At 43.3% G+C, this 22,284-nt stretch overlaps 1 protein-coding gene across 1 annotated transcript in view; it reads left to right on the top strand.

Moving 5' to 3' along the window:
• Positions 1-1,904: 1,904 nt before the first annotated feature.
• The window catches only part of HAS2 (hyaluronan synthase 2), a 30,682-nt gene continuing 10,302 nt past the window's right edge, over positions 1,905-22,284 (top strand). The window contains exons 1-2 of the mRNA XM_019459935.2: positions 1,905-2,552; positions 13,815-14,441. Of these exons, the coding sequence (XP_019315480.1) occupies positions 13,815-14,441 (627 nt within the window). The 5' untranslated portion in view covers positions 1,905-2,552. The remainder of the gene's footprint in view (positions 2,553-13,814; positions 14,442-22,284) is intronic.

The raw sequence follows: 22,284 nt of genomic DNA, 5'->3' as shown, positions 1-22,284 counted from the left end.
GCATTATATGTAAGAGTACATAAGTCAAATAATATGTTTTTTTAAATAAATTTTTTTAGCGCTTTATTTTTGAGGGACAGAGACAGAGCATGAGTGGGGGAGGGGCAGAGAGAGGGAGACACAGAATCCGAAGCAGGCTCCAGGCTCCGAGCTGTCAGCCCAGAGCCCCAGGAGGGGCTTGAACCCACGAACCGCCAGATCATGGCCTGAGCCGAAGTCAGACGCTTAACTGACTGAGCCACCCAGGCGCCCCCCAGATAATATATTTTCAGTTACAACTTAGCCTTTAAAAACTATCATACAACTAAAATTCAAGAAACAGTCTAAGTGGGATGAATCCGGCTCTGAAATTTAAGCCAGTTCCTCAAGAGTTGAATCACCTCAGGCAGTGTTCACACAAAGGCTGAAGCCTTGAAGATTTGTTGGGGAAAATTAGTGAGTGGGTTTCCCCAGACCAGCGTGAAGTCATCAGGCCAGGGCAATGCTTCCCAGAGGTGTAACCGCGGCGGGAGGGGGGGGGGGGGGGGGGTGGGTGGGGGTGGCGGTGGTGCGGGTGCGGCGGAAACGCGCGGTACTTTGCAGGTCGGCCCCTGGGGACTGGGTTGGCTGACTACCTGGCCTGGTATTGCAATAAAATTCTTGACCTCTAAGCACATCCCCTAACACCACACCCAGCGCGAACTTGTTGAAAAGCATCGTTCCTAGTTTACTCGGCTTTTCTGTTTTGACTTGTTCCTTATTGTCCAAAATACGTGATAAGGAGCAAGACCCCACTTTTCAAGGCCTAGCTGAGTTCCAAAGCAGTTCACACTTCAGAGGATCCTTGGAAGGCGGGGGGGGGGGGGGGGGGGTGGAAGCAAAGGAAAGGAAAGAAATCTCTTTTTACCCTGCAATAATTACAGCGGAACCTTCAATGGCCAAATTAGTGAATTTGTAAACCCACTCTCATTTTTTCCTAAACAGTGCCACCTAGTGTCCATTTTAAGTCATCAGGAGACGCTTTGGCGAGGACCAAAGAGAAAGAAAGGGGAAAAGAGTAACCGGGAAGACTCTTTCCAGCTTTAGGGCGTTGGGGGAAAGATGGAGAAAAGAGCGTCTCAAATATAAGTATTCTGATTCGTTTTCTTAGAAAGCTCGAAAGAAGCAGAAGCCATTTAAGCCATTCCCTTGGAAATGGCTTTTTCTAAGCGCGCTACTTTCGAGTTCTACGGAGCACGATTTTTATTTTGTTTTATTTTATAATGCTCGCTGCTTGCGTGTTTTTACGTGAGGGGGTCAAGTGAAGGAAAAAAATATAACTATGTTTCCACTTTTCCCGCCACCCAAGACCGAAACTTCTGTGTAGGGAGGACTTTGACACTTGACGTCTGCTCAGAAACTTTTGAGCTACTGGGAAGAAAGGGTTAACACGCGGTAGACCTGTGGCCGATTTTGTTTGGAGTCGCTGCCGGCGTTCGGAGGTTCCAGGTGTGCACACACACACACACACACACACACACACACACACACACACACCCCTCCCAGCTATCTCTCCCCAGGGCTGTTACTTAGTAGCCTAAGGGCACCATTTGGCCTCACAGCAAATTAGTTAAACCGTTTGGGGAGTTTATCGCGAAGAGGGAATCCTTGTAACTCAGACCGGAGCTGAGGGATTTCTGCAAAGCGCGGCCTCCCAGCTCCGTCGCTGGAGGGAAGGAGGGAATCAGGTGGTGGCCAGCCTGTGCGCAGTGCATTTCTCTGCACACGTTAGCAATCAAGTTAATTGAATTCATTGGAGTTTAGAACCGGCCTCTAGCTCAGAGAGGGCTTTGAATGGCCAATTTCTCTTTCTTCCTCTCCCCCTCCCCGCCTCCCGCCCGCCCGCGCTCCCAGTTCCCTCCCCCCGGGTTCCCCAGTCCGCACCTCCCTTCTCCACTCCCCTCAACCCCCACTCCCTCCTCCGCCCTATTAAAACACCCACCGGCTCACTTGTTAAGACCCCCTTAAGTTGGAGGAGGCAGAAAGGCAACAACAGCGAGGAAGGAGAAGTCAAGACGTCTGGAAAGAATTACCCAGTCCTGGCTTCCAGCAGCCCATTGAACCAGGGACTTGAACCAGCCCCAGCCAAAGACTTTCTCCCGATTCTGCGCTTCCTGGGTTCTGCTGAGACTTCACCGGGCTTTTCTTGATACGAAAAAGAAAAGAGACTTTCCGTTATCAGGGGAGGGGGAACTGGAGCAAAATAATAATAATAATAATGATAATAATAAAATAAAAATAAAGTTAATTTATTTTTAAAGCACAAATTTTTCTTTTAAGAATTAGACTGAAGTGCAACGGAAATATTAAAAAGAATAGTGGTGAAATTTCCTTTTAAAGTGGGGGTGAACCAAACATTTCAGACTCCCCCCCATCCTTTTTAAATGTTGTTTTTAAATTTTTTATTTTTTTTGGCCGGTCGTCTCAAATTCATCTGATCTCTTATTACCTCAATTTTGGAAACTGCCCGCCACCGACCCTCCGGGACCACACAGACAGTCTGAGGACAACTTTATGACCAAGAGCTGAACAAGGTACGTTACACTGGCGCGATATGGTGAACCAGGAGGGCCCCCGAATAGGCCAGGGAGAGGGAAGAAATTACCCACATAAGTGTTAAAAAATTGTAAAGCTAGTTTTCGACAGAGAAGTTTGAGGTCTGATAATTTCCAACAGACTGAAAATCAGGGGATATTTCAGATCACTGTCAGGCTTGGCAATACAACCCTGGCTTTCCCCATCCCTGCGGCGCTCGGCAGAAATCCGCTGCCTTTCTGGGAACACAGGTAACCTCTCTGCCTGGGAAAGACTGCACGTCCCGAGAGGTACTTTTCCACTCCTCATCTTCCGGAGCCGCAGAGGGGCTCCCGGGCTAGGAAACCAGAATTTCCACTGTGCAAGGAAAATGCATTCCGCACAGCCACCCCCCCCCCCCCCTTTGCCCCTTCCCTTCCCATCCCTTCCCTTCCGTTCTTTTCCCCCCACACTCTACGTGGGGAGGAAAACCCTGGAACAGCCAGCTCAGTGCCTTTTACTTGTAAGTGGGAAACCCGCTTCTTACTTGGAATGCAAAGGGTTAAAGTGATTTGGGCTCCCAGCTCCTGGGAGCCGAGACCCTCCGGGAAGGAGGGTCCTTCGCCACCTCCTCGCAGCTACCGGCCTCGCTCGGCCACTCCCACTTTCCCGGGCTTCCCGTCCTTTGCACTCCCTGGACCCCAAGGCAGTGTCAGGCTCGGTCTGCCCGGGCTCAGCCCGGCTCCGGAAGCCTTACTTGGGCCAGGGGTCCCGGACACAGGCGGTGGCAGCCGCCGACCCGAGCGGGAGGAGGGCGCGCGAACCTCTGCTCGCCGCCGCCCGGGGGCAGGGCGTGCGTGGGGACCGCGCGCTGCAGCGCAGGCAGCTGCAACGTCCCGGGAGCCAACTCCGACGTGGCACCGAGCACGCTGGCGCTTCTCTTCGCAGCTGCAGCGCGGGGCCGCGCGGGTGGGGGGCTTGGGGGTGCCGTCCCCAGCGCCCGGCCTGGGGAGGGGGGACGGGGGCGCGCGGGAGCTGGGGCGAAGTGGGAGGCGAGCCAGAGGCAGGGTTGGGATGGATAATCAACACCTTGGGCGGAATTGGTCACGCTGGTTCCCGCCCAGCGTGAGCGAGGGCTCCGAAACGGGTCCCCGTGAACTGGAGGGCGGGTCTGAAAGGAGGGTCTGTGCGCGGGCCGGACGGGGAGGCGAGAGAGCACTTCCCCTCCGGCCAGGGAAACGCAGCCGAGGGGAAACGGCGCTGAAAGGATAATTAAGGCTGGAAAGAGGGGCTGGGAGCGGAGAGGCGGTGCCTGGGGAGGAGGGTTTACAAGACCCGGGTCCTATTACACCGGCTTAGGTGCCAGCGCCTCTTTTTCCATCCCCCGAACGCGCGCGCGGAGTACTTGGACTCGGCGACCCTGCGCGCCTCCAGGGCGTGCGAGCCGCTGCAGCCGCGCGCCCAGAAGGTGCGTGTAGGAGCCCTGCCGGCCCCTCCCTGCCCGCTTCCCCACGCTTGGGGACCGTTGCAGCCGGGCGTCTCCCGAGCTGCTGCCCAGAAACGCTGTGCTCCAACCCACGTGGCTGGCCTGGGATTGCCTCTGACGTCACACCCTGGGGGGGAGGTGTGACGCAATAGGTCGGGGAGCCCTGATTGGCCGCGAAGGGCTTTCCCGAACTGGAGGCCTGAGTATATATAGACTCTCAGCTCAGTATTGAGAGTAGAGTGAAGGGTATTGGTAGTTGGGCTTTGCTGAGAAACTGAGGTGACTGCCAAGATGGGGAAAGACTTCACTGCCCTTTGTAGATTTCAAGCCCTTTTTTTTTCCCCCCTCGCAGATTTTTCACTGCAGTGAGGGAGTATGATAATGTACCTTTGGAAGTGTTAAACAAGATTATAATTGTTTAGAAAGGTTTTTTTTAACCACTTTTTAAAAGGTCAACACTTATTCAAACACATATGCAGTGACGAAAGGTTTAAAATTAAAATGTGCATTTATATAGAATTGGCTAGGACAAATATTTGTGTCCATCAAATTATTTGTAGATACTGTTTTAAATTTTACAGAATAGGATTGAAAAGAATACTTAAATTCTAAACTTTTTCTTTTCATACCAATGTGTGCAAATTGACTCATTAATTATATTTTTGCTGCGTTTTTCTAGTTGCTAGATACGATTACTGGAACCACTGAGGTGCTGCATTTTTAATATCCATCATGCCACATCTCAGGTTTTTCCCACTGCTTGGCCCTTTTACATTTTCAATAAACGGTTAACTCTTTAACGTGCCTATGTTAGTGTCTATATTATGTCATGTGTAAGTTCGCAATTTTGGAACAAGTATTCAGAATCCTAGGTAAATATTTCTGGATGATAGCATTGTCATTAGAATATCATTACTCCTATTCACATTTTTTAATTTATGTATTTCCTGAGGGGAATAGAAAACAGTCTTGTAGATACATTGACAAAAGTATATTACCTCAGTTGCTTGTGTTGTACCTGGAACTAACTCTTTACCAGAGAAAGTTATGCAGCTTATAAAAATGAAGTTCTTAAATAGACGATTAGCATCAAATTTGCATGTCACTCTCCACAAAGCAAAGATGTAGTAGGTTAACCTTCCCGGAACACAGGACTTGAGCAGCAAACGAATAAGAAACTTACTAGAAAGTAAGTCAGATTGGAACTAATAACTTTTGGTAGGTTTATAGAATAGCATCACAGTTTTGAATTTCATAAACTCTTGTTTTACACATGGTTTCCTTACCAGCTTTCTTTTAAAACAATTTTTTTTTTTTTTGGACATTTTAAGCACAGACTGATTCATTTAGTATCTATTATTGGAACTGTGGGGAAAGCCCTTGGGGAGCGATGTGTAGGTCTCCTTTGGCAAAGCTATATTACATTGTCATAGTTTTAAAAATTGAAGTATAGTTCACACACAGTGTTACATTGGTTTCAGGTGTATAACATAGTGACTCAATAAGTCTGCTCTTCATGCTGTGCTCACCACCAATGTAGCTCCCCCTGCCCCCCTGCCCCTGGTATTGTACAAACATATTGCAATACCAGGGATTCTGTTCCCTACGCTGTACCTTTTATCCCCGTGGCTTAGTCACACAATTACATTTTTCAATTTAAGAGCAAGTAGTTTGTTACATTATCAGCATCCTGACTGTTACATAATATGGGAGTGATGACTTAATGTAATTGGAGAACAGATCATAAACTCCACTGTCTCTTTCTGGTTCTGTTTTGTTTTTTGGTTGTTTTTGTTTGTTTGTTTGCTTGTTTTTGTTTTTAAATCCACCTTCACTCAGGCTGTGTTCCACTAGGAGCCTGCAAGGACAGAGCCAGTGGCAGCTAGTACGACAGCTGATTGGGGGAGACAGCTCCCTGTAGAAAAATCACCTCCACCTCAATTTGGTTTTAATCCTTTTCTCTCCAGTGGCAATCTGCATAGAATAAGTATCGCCCCACGGCATATACCTTAAACTATTCAAGTATATTTCGAATGTCACCAATACATATAGATTTAGAGAGTTGGTATATATACTGCCTTGTCCACAATCTGTCTTTCGAATTTGCACCCAAAGTAGGGCTTGGACTCCTGACCCCGAGATCAAGAGCAGCATGCTCTACTGACTGAGCCAGCCAGGCGCCCCACACAATCTAGAAAAATGTTGTTGGTATAGAAGTCAAAACAAATATAATGAGGTCACACTCTTAAATATTTCTTTAACTTAAATAATAAAATATTTACAAAAGAATGCCTCTAAAATGCATCATTTTACTGCAAACTAAAAAACAAAAACAAGATGCAGTTCACATTTTAATGGAATTTGTCATACAAAAAATATACTCAAAGAAGTCTGTAAATAACCACAGTGTAAGGCAAGATAGAAGAGGACCCACAAAAAGTGAAATAATGGCTACTATTTATTACATGTCTAAAATGTATCAGGCAGGAGTTAGATATTTTTTTAATGTTTGTTTATTTTTGAGAGACAGAGAGACAGAGTGTGAGTGGGGGAGGGCAGAGAGAGAGGGAGACACAGAACTCAAAGCAGGTTCCAGGCTCTGAGCTGTCTGCACAGAGCCTCACATGGGACTCGAACTCATGAACCGCGAGATCATGAACTGAGCCAAAGTCCCATGCTTAACCCACTGAGTCACCCAGGCGCCCCTATTTTATATACATTATATCTAATGTATATGGGCCAAACCCCCATCAAGAAAATTTTGTAATTAAAGGAGTCTTGCTTCAGAAAGGTTGAACAACTCAATCAAAGTCACAGTGTTTAGTGAGGAGTGTGGATGAAATTTAATCCAATAAATCTTGAATATAATGCCCTTGAACTGGACTATGCTGTGGCTGGACTAGTCAAGTTTTCTGAGGGCTTAAATTGAGGAGAAATCACCTCTGCGAGAGATCAGGAAGGATTTTGTGAAGAGCCTTGGCACTTGTGGCACATACATGGGGTGTTGACCTAAAAGATAGTGTGCCCCAGAGCCAATGGAGGAACTTCGAGAACTAAGATTCCATGCCAAGTTTTGTTTTGTTTTTTGTTTTTGTTTTTTTTTTTTTTTTTTTTTTGCAAACTTTCTCCCCTTTGCCACACTGAACTCTAGGATGAAGTTTATGGCGGTGAAACTCAAGAACCAATAGGGCAGTTGGGCGAATTGGCATCCTGGGGGTCATGGATCATTGCTGATGGTACAAATGAGGAAGAAATCCGAGACCTACAGCTGTGGGTGCAGACACAGCTGGGGTGACGAGGCCTTTGAAAGGCTTATTGCCTAACCTTGCGAGCTTGGCTCCAGGGTCTCTGCCAGGATCGATGCAGTGGGACTGGAGAGACAAAGGCCAACTTCAAAGCCGGAGAGGGAGAGGAGGTCAGAAGGGGACAAGATGAGGGTCATGTGCTCTAATATGTCCCAGAGGGTAATGTTCTCTAATGTGAAGACTATTGAGAGCTCCGTTTGGGTACTTTTACCTCGGATTTCTAGTTGAGGACAGTAGCAGAGGCAATATGCATGGAGGAATGCGTATCAATCCAAATAAATCACTGAGGTTTTCTTAGACTTTAACCCAGTGATTGCCAAACTTTGTTCCAATTAGAATCACTTATGGAGATTTGAAAATTACTGATGCCCTGTTAGCACCCCCTACCAATTAACTCTGGATGTTGTAGGAGCCACATATCAGTAATTTTTACAGATCCCCCCAGTTAATTTGGACATACATCAAAATTTGGGAACCACTACTTTTTAACCTTTGCTCACCACCATGGTTTCCTAATCCACTGGTAGCAGGCAAATGTCTACAAGCAAAGAATGTCTTGTAGTATAAAAACGTGGGTTTCCGTGCTCCATGCCAGTGTCACCTGCCTAAGTTAATATTCTTAATTCTGATCTACATATGATTTGAGGCTTAGCCCCCCCCCCCCCCCCATCCTCCATACAGTGAGTTTAGGGGTAAAGAAAACCTGTGTTCCAGAACCAGTTCTGCTCTTTATGAGATTCTCTAAACAAATATTCTTTATGTATCTCCTTTTGGCCTTTGAGCCTTTGTATGTGTAAATATTGGCTACAAGTTAAAAAGACACCAACTTAGTCTTCAGTGGATTTGAGAACATAATGAGGAAGAGAGACAAGTGCACTTTATCCCTTAAGTTACTCTTCCTTTACATCAGAACCATTGGTATCCCATTGAAACTGCAATAAATATATATATTCCTTACCTACTTACAGTAAGCCTGCAAAAAAGTTGCACTCCCATTTTGCAGATGAGGAACTGAGGCTCAGGAGTAGATACCAAAAATGTACTCTTTGTACTCCTCCTTCAGATGACCATGATGAAGAACATGCCCACATTGCAACCTACATTCATCCTTCTTATAGACACTCAGCTATGGGTGGCTACAATATGAAAATTAATAAAGTTTCCATCCTGTCCCTAAAATTTGAAGTTCAGAGATATTCATTGTCTAAGGACACATGGCTCATTCACAGGAACCCTCAGGTGATTTGCCTGAAGTCAGGCAGCTAATATGGGGCCAAACTTGGGCTTGAACCCATTTCTTCCCAGTCCTGCTAGTCTTTTCCCTATGCCACAGTTAACTAGCAGTGGATTAGAGGGCAGGGGAGCAAGTCAGGCTGATTAGGTAGTTAGTGAGCAGGCAACAAGTGGCAGAGATCTAACATCACTGAGCTCTAGCTGTTGATAATTCTTTTTGGGTACTTAAATGAGTTCTCTCTTTTCAATCAAGAATCTGTTGTGTGAAGTCTGTGGGATTATTTCCGTTTTATAGATGAAGAAACTAAAGATGGCAAGTATTATGTGGCTTTCCCAATGTTGCCATGCCATTAAAAGGAAAAGCCAGGAATCTATCCCAATTCAGTCTGGTTCCAGAGGGACCAGGACATATACATACACACACACACACAAGTTATTAGAGCCGAACGCAAAACAGTGTATGGATCAATGCACCATAAATATTCTAAGAGTTCCAGATTTCAAGTAGATAAAAGATGATCTCATTATCCACCATGACCCACACTTGACCCCTGAATTCATAAGGTTCCTCAAATTGTAACTGACAGTTTCTGGAAATGCTTTTGGAGGGCCATTTGCCTTTTCTAACTTTATTATCCAAAGGTCTTCTACAGCTGGTCTGGTACTTCTTGCAAACCATTACGTTTAGGTAGCTGGGCAAGAGATTATGGAACTTGTCATTTAAAAAGAAAGAAAAAAAGGGGCACCTGGATGGCTCAGTCTGTTAAGCATCTCACTCTTGGTTTCGTCTCAGGTCATGATCTTGCAGTTTCGTGGGTTTGAGCCCCACATCAGGCTCTGTGCTGAGAGTGCAGATCCTGCTTGGGATTCTCTCTCTCTCCTTTCTCTGCCTCTCCCCTCTACTCTCCTCTCTGTGCTCACTCTCTCTCTCAAAATAAAAAAAAAAACTTAAAAAAATAAAATAATTAAAAGAAAAAGAAAGAAAAAAAACCCTTTAGGATGAGGGGTATTAAGGGTTCAACATATATTCATTGCCACTGCAGTAAAGAAAGGAGAGGGACCCACCCAAGTGCAAAAGGACTTACTCATTTATTCAAAATATATTTATTGTATGCCTACTATGCGCCAGCCTCTGTCTTTGGTACAAGAACACACAGTTGATTGAGATAATCAAGTCCCTGTAGCCAGAAAACGTACACAGGGCTAGTTAGAAAATCAAGTGTGGTCCGGGGAGAGTGACAGGGAGTGAAGAGAAGGTAGGGTGGAGGAGACATTTTAGAAGAGAATGGTAAACTGAGACCTCTCTGAAGAGACATCCCTTAGTTCTAACTCTGTAGCCTTTCCCAGATGCTGATGACTAATTTGAATTCACTTCCTCTTTTTCCCCAAATCTAAAACAGAAGGACCACTTTATGAAGCTTTGGGAACTCAGTTCTCACCCCTGCACCCCTTAGTGCCATGGGAGCGGCTGTCATTCCAGCTCATCCCACCTTGCCTTCTGGTTAATAGAAAGAATAGGAGGAAGAAAGGCTCCGTTATCCATTGACCTATAGAGTCCTACTTGGGGTATGTGAGCTCACAGCAAGGCTTCTATCTGCTCTGCAGGTGGAACAATGAATGTAGCAGTGCCTTTCTTAAGGTAAAGCAGGATTTTGGCTGTAGGCGGTAGTAACATGCTGGTGCATAGATGGAACCACCAGCTTTCTCTGGGATAACCCCATTCTCTGTCCCTTTTAGCTGCATCCACGCAGAAAAGTCTAAGAACCCAGAAATCTCTGCATGTTGGCTAATCTTGTATCTGTACCTGAGTGTCAGTGCCCCGTTTTCCATAATAACGGGAAAGAGTTTTCTACCTTGTCCTTGCACAACATGTTTTATTAGCCGGAAACAAAAGGAAGCTGCCGGTTTTGTCATGACAAATCAAATCTATTCAGCAAATATTTACTGAGAGTACTGTAACCTGGCTCTATGCTACCATGCGGATCCTACTTCTGGTTGTTTTGAGACTGTTACTTAAATACTTAGAGCCTTGGTTTCCTCGTCCTATGTGTATGTTATTTGTAACATGAGATTAAGAATACATTTATCACCTAAAGTAGTTAGGATTAAATGGGATCATGCCATTCAATAAGACAGACAATACTTAGCCCACTGCCTGGAACCTAATGAATGGTGAATAAAAGTTAGCAGATATAACAACGAGGTCAATGACGATGTTGATGCAAAGTTACATGAATTCATTCAGCAAATATTTACTGAATACCACCAGTAAGCCAGGCAGGGTTTTATGTCCTTGGGGCACATTAGCAAAAGTAGGTTTAGAAAAATCTGTTGACTTTGTGGAACTTACATTAGGGTGCATCAATCTATTCTTTACGCTTGGTTTGGCTTAGAATTCTGTGAAGACTGGTACTGGTGAAATTGGTATCCAATCAAATAGCAGCTTAAAAATCAATTGAAGTTTGATGTGGGCAAAAAAATAATTAAAATAAAATCCAACTTCTATGTTTTACATACTTACGGAAGGTAGATTCCTAAGTCGTCTCTCTCTTTAGCAGTAAACTCTTATGCTCCAGGACGGAACTACCGTATTTTCCAATTGAACAATGAAGCCATATGTCTGAGGAGAGTTTGCTTATGAAGCAGAGTATCTGAATTGAGGATTGTCTCAGAAAGTCTCACACATATGGTGCCCATATCTATGCAATTGCCCAGGGGAGATGATAAAGAAACACACACTGTGTGTCACTCCTTGAGATCAATGTATTCCCTCCGTAAAGTTGGCTCTGAAAATGTGCCTTTTGCCCTTTGGCCTGTACTGACATATGCTGCATGTGTCTTACCGGGCAATAATACGATACATCTCAGAAATAGACAGGTTCAGTTTTAACCAGGCTGCTGCAGTGTACTAGCAACTTTTCCCAGGCTTCAAAGGGACATTCTGTAGACTCCTATGATGTCAGAGGGTGTTCCCCCTCCAGCTGTGGCCAACAGATGCTACGCAAACACTCTCTTTGTCCACGTGTGCTGATAAAAGCAAGGAAAATGTGAATAATGGAAAAGAATGGCAGGCAGTACTTTTGCTGGCTATGGCGATCTTAAACCCAAGCGAAGCACACACTTCGGCTTCTCCCTGGCTGAGCGTTGCAGTCCCCTTGAAATTTTTCACTCTTGTGAGAATGACTCACGTCTTGGAAACGACGAGTTCCAAGTCTGGTGCTCCCAGCACCTTTAGGCATTCGTTAAGGTGCCCGGTGGGAGTTTTCAGCATCCTGTCAGCTGTTTTAATTAACAAGGGATGCTGTGCTTTCTGGCCTCTCACTGGAACTGTTCCCCGGCACCGTGAACTTTCCACTGGTGTTGGGGTTCCCTTTATCAGCCTCCCAGGTTACATACTGTGATGTCCTGTAGAAGTGCTGGAAGGGGAGCACATCTGTGTTTGGTTGTTTTAGCTTCCTTGTTAGCTGATACTTTGTCTATTTTTTATTTTATTTAAATCCAAGTGAGTTAGCATATAGTGGAATGTCGATACTTTAAACTGGATTGTGTTTTGGCTTTTTTTTTTTTTTAATTTTTTTTTCAACGTTTTTTATTTATTTTTGGGACAGAGAGAGACAGAGCATGAACAGGGGAGGGGCAGAGAGAGAGGGAGACACAGAATCGGAAACAGGCTCCAGGCTCCGAGCCATCAGCCCAGAGCCTGACCCGGGGCTCGAACTCACGGACCGCGAGATCGTGACCTGGCTAAAGTCGGACGCTTAACCGACTGCGCCACCCAGGCGCCCCTTGGCTTTTTAAAACCCTCTCAGAAACACTTTGATTTGGCTCCTCACCGCAGCTCTGTGAAGGGTCCCTGGCAAATATTATTATCTCCATTCAACAAAAGAAAATAACGTCCACAAGCTAGAATCCTGGTCTCCAGGCTGTTCTGCATTACCTCGGGTTGTCTTAGTTAGGGTGAGGTCAACTCCAAATTTTAAAACACAGGGAGACTTGGGGAGAGTGGTGCTCTTGGAGAGACATGGAAGTTTGTGCCCTTTCCATACCCCCCTTTCAGCTGGCTGCTTCTGAGTAATGTCCTTTTATAATAAACCAGTAATCGAGCGGGTAAGCAGGTTTCCTGAGTTCTGTGAGCCACTCTAGCAAACTAACCAAACCCAATGTGGGCAGGTCTTGGGAACCTCTGATTTAGAGCCAGTTGGTTAGAGGTACAGGTAACAACCTGGGCTTGGGACTGGTGTCTGAAGTTGGGGAGATGAGTGGCAGTCTTGTGGGACTGAACCCTTAACCTGTGGAGTCTGATGCTATTAGGGATGGTGTCAGAATTGAGTTAAATTGTGGGACACCCACTGTTGTCTGGAGAACTGTTTGTTGGGTGAGGAACCTCCTTTCCCTGACACGCTGGAGTTGGGTCCAGGAAAAGTTGGGCTGGAAAGAAAAACAAACTAACAAAAGTCTACCAGGTACCTCTTCTATGTTCAGCCTTGGAGATACTTTAGGAAATACAAAAAAATATATAGTTCTTCTCTACTCTGGTTGTTCAAAACCTTATTCAGAAGATACACAGACCATAGGGAGGAGTACAAAACTGGCTGTTATTAAGAGCTGAGATGTGTTTCGGGTCTAATGTATCACAGCTTTTTGTTTTTCAGCTTAGAAGCATCTTTTTATTTTTCGATTACCTTCTTCTTTTTAAGTTTTTTTGTATTACGGCTTTAAAAGGATGGGAAATTTACCTGTTGAAATGAAGCGTGATGCTCTTTCTTCCTTAACTTATTTTATTATTATTTTTTAAAGGTTTAGTTTTGAGAGAGTGTGCGTGTGTTTGCCCGAGCAATTCGGGGAGGGGCACAGAGAGAGGGAGACAGAGGCTCCAAAGCAGGCTCTGCGCTGACAGCAGAGAGCCAGATGTGGGGCTTGAACTCACGAACCGTGAGATCATGGCCTGAGCCGAAATTGGACACTTAACCGACTGAGCCGCCCAGGCTCCCCTAACACATTGTGCTTTTCGGTAGAGCCTCGCCACCGTCATCTCATTCGATCCTTGAAACGGCACTCTGAGGTCTACCAGAAGGACATCCGTATCCCTGTTGTGCAAATGAGCAAATTGAGGTGCAGAAAGTCACGTAGCTAGTTAAGTGAGAAACTGAGGTTGGAGCTCCTGAGTGCTTCTAGTCCAACCCTCCCCGTGAAACCATGTGTATAACAAGTATGGGACAAGAGTGGTTAACCAAGAGTATCATTTGATTATATTACAGATGCATTGTGAGAGGTTTCTCTGTATCCTGAGAATAATTGGAACCACACTTTTTGGAGTCTCCCTCCTCCTTGGAATCACAGCTGCTTACATTGTTGGCTACCAGTTTATCCAAACAGATAATTACTATTTCTCTTTTGGACTGTATGGTGCCTTTTTAGCGTCACACCTCATCATCCAAAGTCTGTTTGCCTTTTTGGAGCACCGAAAAATGAAAAAATCCTTAGAAACGCCCATTAAATTGAACAAAACCGTTGCTCTTTGCATCGCCGCATATCAAGAAGATCCAGACTACTTACGAAAATGTTTGCAATCTGTGAAAAGGCTAACCTACCCTGGGATTAAAGTTGTCATGGTCATAGATGGGAACTCGGAAGATGACCTTTACATGATGGACATCTTTAGTGAAGTCATGGGCAGGGACAAATCAGCCACTTATATCTGGAAGAACAACTTCCATGAGAAAGGTCCTGGTGAGACGGATGAGTCGCATAAGGAAAGCTCGCAGCATGTCACCCAGTTGGTCTTGTCCAACAAGAGTATTTGCATCATGCAAAAATGGGGTGGAAAAAGAGAAGTCATGTACACGGCCTTCAGAGCACTGGGACGAAGTGTGGATTATGTACAGGTAGGTTTCCGAATTCCTGCCAGGGCAAACATACATTTAAATAAAGCAGCTTTTGTGTCTCTCCAGGCATATGCTATAGCCCATCCTTGTCCCTCTGAACACAGTACTCCTTTCAGTTCATTTGAAAACCGCGTGACTGTTGAAAGCACATTTTGAAAGCGAGGAAAAAAAAAAATCTTGTGAAACTGTTAAAGACTATCTACGAAAATGCTGAACTTACGCAGTGTTATTGGTTGGAAATTGAGATTATTTTGAACAGGAGACCCTTCCTTCCTTCTCTCCCCCTCCCTTACCTTCTCTGCCCCCTTGGTTCTGCCAAGTCAAATCCAACGTCATTTTCCACAGTCTTAAAATCCCCAGACCTTGTACGAAAATAGTGTCTGCCGAGCAGAAGGGTCTTGAGAAAATCTGCAGGCTCAAGGGATGGCTATAAAACGTTTTTCACGGAGACTGGGCAAAATGGGGGTGGTGAGAACAATTTTGATTTTTAAAGGGTAAGGCATTCAAAGCTGGGAGACAGAAGGAGAAGGAAAATGAAAAAGGGAGAAAAACAAACACACACAAAAACCCTTCCCAGAGCAAAATCGAAGTAATGTTTATTTCACTCCCCAAACAGCATTACCTCACTCACTGCACTTGACCTTTGAAAGCATTTGTGATGGTGTTTGCTTGCATGAAAATGAGACAGGCTGTGTCTGTCATTAATTCCCTGACTGCTCTGCTTGCTCCAGGATTTCTCCCCTCCTAGTTCTCACTGAAGCTTTCTTTAGAATGTTAGTAGGGTCCCTGTGAGTTTTCTAACTGCAATTTTCTTGCAGATACTTCAGTTAAATTTTGGCCATGATGATACGGAGAAGGGACAAATGTCTGCAGTTTAAGAGAATCCATTGGGACACTCTCCCAATCTCTAATCAGTGAAATCCGACTTTTCAGAACACCCATCATATACTTTAGGGTCCCTGATTGTCACAAGGTCATGCCCAGTGGGATGGCATGCTCTGTGTGATTGGGGGAGAATGGGCACCGGCTTCAGAGTCAGCTGGATGACCCGCCTGGAGCAGGACCACCTTTCCAAGCCTCAGTTTCATGGAGAGAATAAGCCAGTCTCACAAAGGGTTTGAGATTACCACGGGGTTAATTCTGGTTACTATCTGAGGAGTTTTGAGGCATTTTTTTTTCCCCTCAGTTGGTACCAATCTGCATATTAATCTCTTCTAGGGAGTCAAGTTTCACTCCCAAGTTTCTCCTAATTTCTAGAATGTTCACAATCGAGGTACTTTTAGTTAACTCAGGACATTTTTATGTATTTTCATAGTGTAACTTCAGGCCCAGATAGAGGATGAAATGATCCTTTTAAAGGAAGTGATGGGATGGCTGGGGAATTTACAGAGGGTTTGAAGACTGAAGCCTAAAATGAAGAAACATGTTTTGATATTTTGCCTTTAATTCTAGTTAAAACAATTGCTACATTTGTCGTTTCTAATCAAGATGTCATTGTGTGGGTTTTCTTTTTTCTTCTCTTTTTTTTTTTTTTAAGCCTGTTCCTCCCAAAGCCTCTTCTTCCATCATTCCTGTGTTGAACTTTGTTTGTATCCTTGACAACTTGACATTGTGCCTGACCAGGACAAAATAATACAAGCTATGGAACGTTAGCATGGGCTCCTTGCTAGAACCCTAATCAGGCTTGAGAACTTTCCTTCCATCAGGCTGAGGCCTCCAAATAGACTAACCTGAGCATCAGTTGTTAACTGGGCCCTAAATCCTGCTAGAATTCTCTATCCATTCCAAATGTTCAAGGGGACTGACACAAGAGTAGAAAACCATTTGGCATTCTGAAATCAGGTGATTTCATCCTGCCATTCCTCATCAAAATCCCCAATTTTTAGCCATGTGTGTTCTATAAAAGTGGAAACATTATAACAGTCAAACCAGTACATTCTCACCATCCATTCTTTTTTTTTTTTTACTATTTTATTTTATTTTTCAATATATGAAATTTATTGTCAAATTGGTTTCCATACAACACCCAGTGCTCATCCCAAAAGGTGCCCTCCTCAATACCCATCACCCACCCTCCCCTCCCTCCCACCCCCCATCAACCCTCAGTTTGTTCTCAGTTTTTAAGAGTCTCTTATGCTTTGGCTCTCTCCCACTCTAACCTCTTTTTTTTTTTTCCTTCCCCTACCCCATGGGTTTCTGTTAAGTTTCTCAGGATCCACATAAGAGTGAAAACATATGGTATCTGTCTTTCTCTGTATGGCTTATTTCACTTAGCATCACACTCTCCAGTTCCATCCACGCTGCTACAAAGGGCCATATTTCGTTCTTTCTCATTGCCAGGTAGTACTCCATTGTGTATATAAACCACAATTTCTTTATCCATTCATCAGTTGATGGACATTTAGGCTCTTCCCATAATTTGGCAATTGTTGAGAGCGCTGCTATAAACATTGGGGTACAAGTGCCCCTATGCATCAGTCCTCCTGTATCCCTTGGGTAAATTCCTAGCAGTGCTATTGCTGGGTCATAGGGTAGGTCTATTTTTAATTTTCTGAGGAACCTCCACACTGCTTTCCAGAGTGGCTGCACCAATTTGCAATCCCACCAACAGTGCAAGAGGGTTCCCGTTTCTCCACATCCTCTCCAGCATCTATAGTCTCCTGATTTGTTCATTTTGGCCACTCTGACTGGCGTGAGGTGATATCTGAGTGTGGTTTTGATTTGTATTTCCCTGATGAGGAGCGACGTTGAGCATCTTTTCATGTGCCTGTTGGCCATCCAGATGTCTTCTTTAGAGAAGTGTCTATTCATGTTTTCTGCCCATTTCTTCAATGGGTTGTTTTTCGGGTGTGGAGTTTGGTGAGCTCTTTATAGATTTTGGATACTGGCCCTTTGTCTGATATGTCATTTGCAAATATCTTTTCCCATTCCGTTGGTTGCCTTTTAGTTTTGTTGGTTGTTTCCTTTGCTGTGCAGAAGCTTTTTATTTTCATAAGGTTCCAGTAATTCATTTTTGCTTTTAGGCAAGGCATCCCCTTGCCTTTGGGGATGTGTCGAGTAAGAGATTGCTACGGCTGAGGTCAGAGAGGTCTTTTCCTGCTTTCTCCTCTAGGGTTTTGAAACTCACCATCCATTCTGACTGACCCAGGGTCTGAGAGTTGCAAAGCAGAAGCCACAGAAAGACCAAGGAGAGAGGTTCAAGGATGTTGGCTACTAAGCATTACAAGTGACTGAATGTGGAAAGCAGATTGGCTACAGAAGGAAGGAAGTAAAGTTTAGGTGCTCATACACAAGAGAGAATGGGGGCTGGGGCAGAAATAGGACCGTCTGCTCACATCCTTGCTACCCTGGCTGAAGACACTGCTTAGCTGGGCAGAGATGGCGCCGATGATTGTTTTTCTCAGATGTGGCTGAATCTTTGCACTGGCTGGTTCGCTTCACTTCGTCTTTTTTTTTTAAGTTTATTTATTTATTTGAGAGAGGGAGAGAGAGAGAGAGAGCGCGAGAGCGCGCGGGAGGGCATGCATGCGGGGGAGGGGGAAACCCAAGCAGCCTTCGCGCTGTCCGTACAGAGCCCAATGCGGGGCGCTATCTCAGAATCATGACTCGAAATCAGGAGTCGAACGCTTAACGGACTGAGCCACCCAGGCGCCCCTCCATGACCCTTTTAGCAGGAGAAAAGGAAGACTAAATTATTCAAAATAGTAGAGTTGACCCTTGTTATTCATGGAGTCTGTATTTGTAAATTACCCTACTCATTAAAATGTAGTTGTAACCCCAAATCAGTACTTGGCTGCGCTTTTGTGATCATTTTGAGACGTGCAGAACAGCAAGAAATTTGATTCACCTGATGTTCATGTTCCCAACTGAGGTCAAAGAAGACTGTGTTCTGCCTTTTTCAGCTTTTATACTGTAAACAAGTAACTTCTTCATAATGTATTTAGTTAGTATCATGTTTTTCACATTGTTGTGCTTTTTGTTGGTGATGTAGCTGTTTAAAATGCCCCCCCAAGTGTAGTGCTGAAGTGCTTGCTGTCTAGTGTTCCTGAGCACAAAGCTATGATTGCCTTATGGAGAAAATGTATTTCTTAGGTGGGCTTTGTTCAGGCATCAGGTACAGTACCTTTGGCCCTAAATTCACTGTTAATGATTCAAATACATATAGTAAGATGTATTTAAATGGGAACACAAATAACACAGTTATTTATTAGGTATTGATTTATTAGGTATTGATTTATTAGGTATTTATTAGGTATTGATCAGTAGACAAAGATGTGACCAGAGCCTCAGAGGAACCTAACCTTATATTTCTGCTAGAAGCCATTTTTTTTTTTTTTGGTGTTCTCTACATCAGTGTTCATGGAAACTTCGTGGAACATAACTACCCTGAATCATGAGAATTGACAAGTATGTATGTAGTATTTGCTTGGTTCCCGTATTGTATGGGAAGCCTGAACTATTCTGAGGGCCAATGTTGAGAATGTTCTATGTCTTTTTATATCATTCATTTTAGAGGATAAGATTGGAGCACAGTGAAATAGGAATGGGACATCTGAATTTCAGACTTGAATCTGTTGTTTCCTTGCTATGGGCCTCAGATGGTAGAAGAGATGATCTCCGAGATCATTCCCAGCTCGGAACTCTAACTCAGTACAGTTTGTTTTTGTTTTTGTTTTTTTGTTTGTTTTTCAGTACAGTTTTAATTTCTCTGACATTTTTAACAGTCACTATCATGTTTTTCACTTTCATTTGGTTTACTTTTTTAAGATTTTATTTTCAAGTAATCTCTACAGGCAACATGGGGCTCGAACTCACAACCCTGAGATCAAGAGTCACACACTCCACCGACTGAACCAGCCAGACGTCCCTCACTTTGATTTTTAGTACGCCCTTTCCCCCCAATTTGGGCTTTTGAATGTAAGCCCTGAGTTAAATGCTACCATTATGGGACTTCCTGATTCCCTTCTTTAGAATGAGAATTCCAGCCATTTGGAATAAGGGTGTTTCTTGACTTCAGCCTTAGAGGTGACAACATTTGGTTTCCCACGTTCCCAGCTGTCTTGTCACCTTTGTTTTACACCTTCTATGACTTTCACTCATGTTGAAGCCTTCCTAAAAAGAAAAGAGAATGACCAAATGACTCCTTTTTTAACCTTAATGTTTTGAATAGATTCTAGGTTGACCAAAGTCAGTAAGTATTTTACAACAACTTGGGTAATTCATTCTCCCAAGGAAGGTATATATCTTCCTAATTCTTTTAAAAAAGAGCAACAGAGAAGGGCCAAATTGCTTAGATGTCTATGATACAGAGGCTTTCCACTGGATGGATTTGAGATCCTTTGTCATAAACTCAATTGGTGTAGGAGAGGGTAATCTTCCTTATCCTGCCTTCTTCTCATAAAAGAATGATTATTTTTTCATTGAGGGTATTTTTTTTTCTGGAATGGTTTTACTGCTAAATTTCAAAGTGTGTTTTTAACTCTAAAATTCTTAAATTTTATGATTTTGTATTTGCCACTGAATCTGAGGCTGGTAAATTTAGCTATAGACTTACTTGTAAATTCCATTTACCCAAAATCCAAGTAAATAGAAAATCAAGATTTTTAAAAATTGAAAGTATGATGCAATATTGATAAAGTCCTAGAAGTTGGTTATGATAAAATTAATTACCATCCATCATAAGCTTTTGAGTGACCTTGTTGGTTATATGAGAAATTTTAAATTGTGTGCAATATCCTATTTTTGTGAAGGTTATTTTCCATCCTAATTTTTTGGTCTCCCCTATCTCCTGCATGTATGTGGTTCCACCCAAATTATGTACTTCTTTTCAGCAGATAATTCAGTTTTCAGGTTGAGATTTGAAAAATAAAATTCTGTCTTCTACATTTATGTACTTCCGAAACCAAAGAATATGTTCCCATTTTAAATAGTATCACGTGCATTAGGTTCAATGTCAATGAGATATGAAGTCAAGATGCAACAAACATTTTTTTAAGTTTTAATGGGTCCAGGGTCTACCCTTTGCTATAGGATGAATTGTCCCACAATAGAATGTACTTTCCCCAAAGGTACATTCAAGGCTATAAAGGAATCATAATCGGCTGCAAACTGCTAATTTTTTAATTTTCTCTAGTAAACAACCCAGTGTAAGGACTTTTACATTGCCTGCTCAGAATTGAGTTTATAGAACTTAAGTTTATTGGGTATTGGACTAGGTAGGGATTGGTTCCCTGCTCTCCCGGTGAGTCATCACTTATTTACAGTGATTGTACGAAGGCCCCTTCTCTCATTGGATTAGTGTCCTTAGTGGGTGGCTCTGTGTTTGGTTTGTCACTTCTGGTTTTGGTTCGTCACTTTATGTCTTCCTTTTATTGAGCATTTACTATGAGTTAGCCAATATTAAGTGCTTTACATACGTGATCGAACTAAATTACCAATATAACAAACTTCAGGTGGATGTGATTATCCATATTTTTCACCTGAGAGGTGGAGGCTTAGGAAAGTGAGGTAAGGACACTACAGTCAACAAGCTAGTCCAAGTTTATATAAACTTGGTGAATGGTGGATTGAGACAGATCTGTTTAGTTCCAATATTTGCATGGTGCTTTCTCTTCTTTCAATAGTGTGTTTACTCTGGTATTATACTGTTAAGAGTTCAAGGAAACTGGCATCATCTTGTGTTTGCTAGTAAATAACTATTTGTAAATTTTGTTGTTGTTGTTCTGGCCTACCCCTTTTCACTAGATAAATGTCCCCAGGGAAAGGAGAGTGAGGGAGACTTTCCATTTACTTTGTGGTAAAGCTGTGTCAGGAAAGCTGGTAGCAGGGTCATGACCAAGAGTAAATTCCACACACTATAGAAAAAAATAGTCTCACTGGGTCAAGGTTAAGATGAAGGGTCAAGCCTTGCAAGCAGGCAAAGGATAAAAGCAGTAGCAACAGAAGGGGTCCTGATTTATTTTCAACCTGTTTCCTCATTGAAGGCAGCCAGAGTAATTAAGATTTCCTCTTAATCTGTGTAGCTCTCAGTGCCCTTTGAAGTGGTATGGGGCTCGAGTTGGGGGTGGGGAGATCCACCAGGCAGTCTGAAAGGAAACACGTTCAAAAAAGTGAAACATGGAGACTTGACATTTTAGACTTGGGTCTTAGAATTTGAACAGCATTTGGTAGAATAGGTAACAATGTTTCTTTCTTTCTTTCTTTCTTTCTTTCTTTCTTAATTTCTTTCTTTTCTTTCTTTCTTTCTTTCTTTCTTTCTTAATTTCTTTTCTTTCTTTCTTTCTTTCTTTCTTTCTTTCTTTCTTTCTTAATTTCTTTCTTTCTTTCTTAATTTTTCTTTCTTTTCTTTCTTTCTTTCTTTCTTTCTTAATTTCTTTCTTCTTTCTTTCAGTTCTATTTATTTTTTTTAAGTTCTATCTATTATTTTTGAGAGAGAGCATGAGCAAGGGAGGGGCAGAGAGAAAAAAGAGAGAATCCCAAGCAGGCTCCGTACTGTCAGCATGGAGCCCGATGTAGGGCTCAGACCTACCAAAAGTGAGATCATGACTTGAGCCAAAATCAGGAGTCAGACGCTGAACCGACTGAGCCACCCAGGTGCCAGGTAACACTATTTCTAAAGGAGATTTTTGTTTAAATTATAGTGAGGTAGATTAAGATCAGTGAGATAAATTGGAATGAATTTATAGGCTAATAACTTACGTAATAAACTATACACTAATCGTTTGTAACTGGATTATAGATAGTTGCAGACACATTTGAATTTGTTCATTGGGATAAGACATCCTTGATATGTAATCAGTTCCCATGGTCATTTTAGAGATTCTTTACTGAGCCATCTCTTTGT

This window comes from Panthera pardus, unplaced genomic scaffold (assembly GCF_024362965.1).
Source record: "Panthera pardus isolate Hobbes unplaced genomic scaffold, ASM2436296v1 HiC_scaffold_7, whole genome shotgun sequence".
Classification (NCBI taxonomy): Eukaryota; Metazoa; Chordata; class Mammalia; order Carnivora; family Felidae; genus Panthera; species Panthera pardus.
The sequence above is the reverse complement of the archived record's forward strand: the minus strand, read 5'-3'. Positions and strand labels throughout refer to the sequence as shown.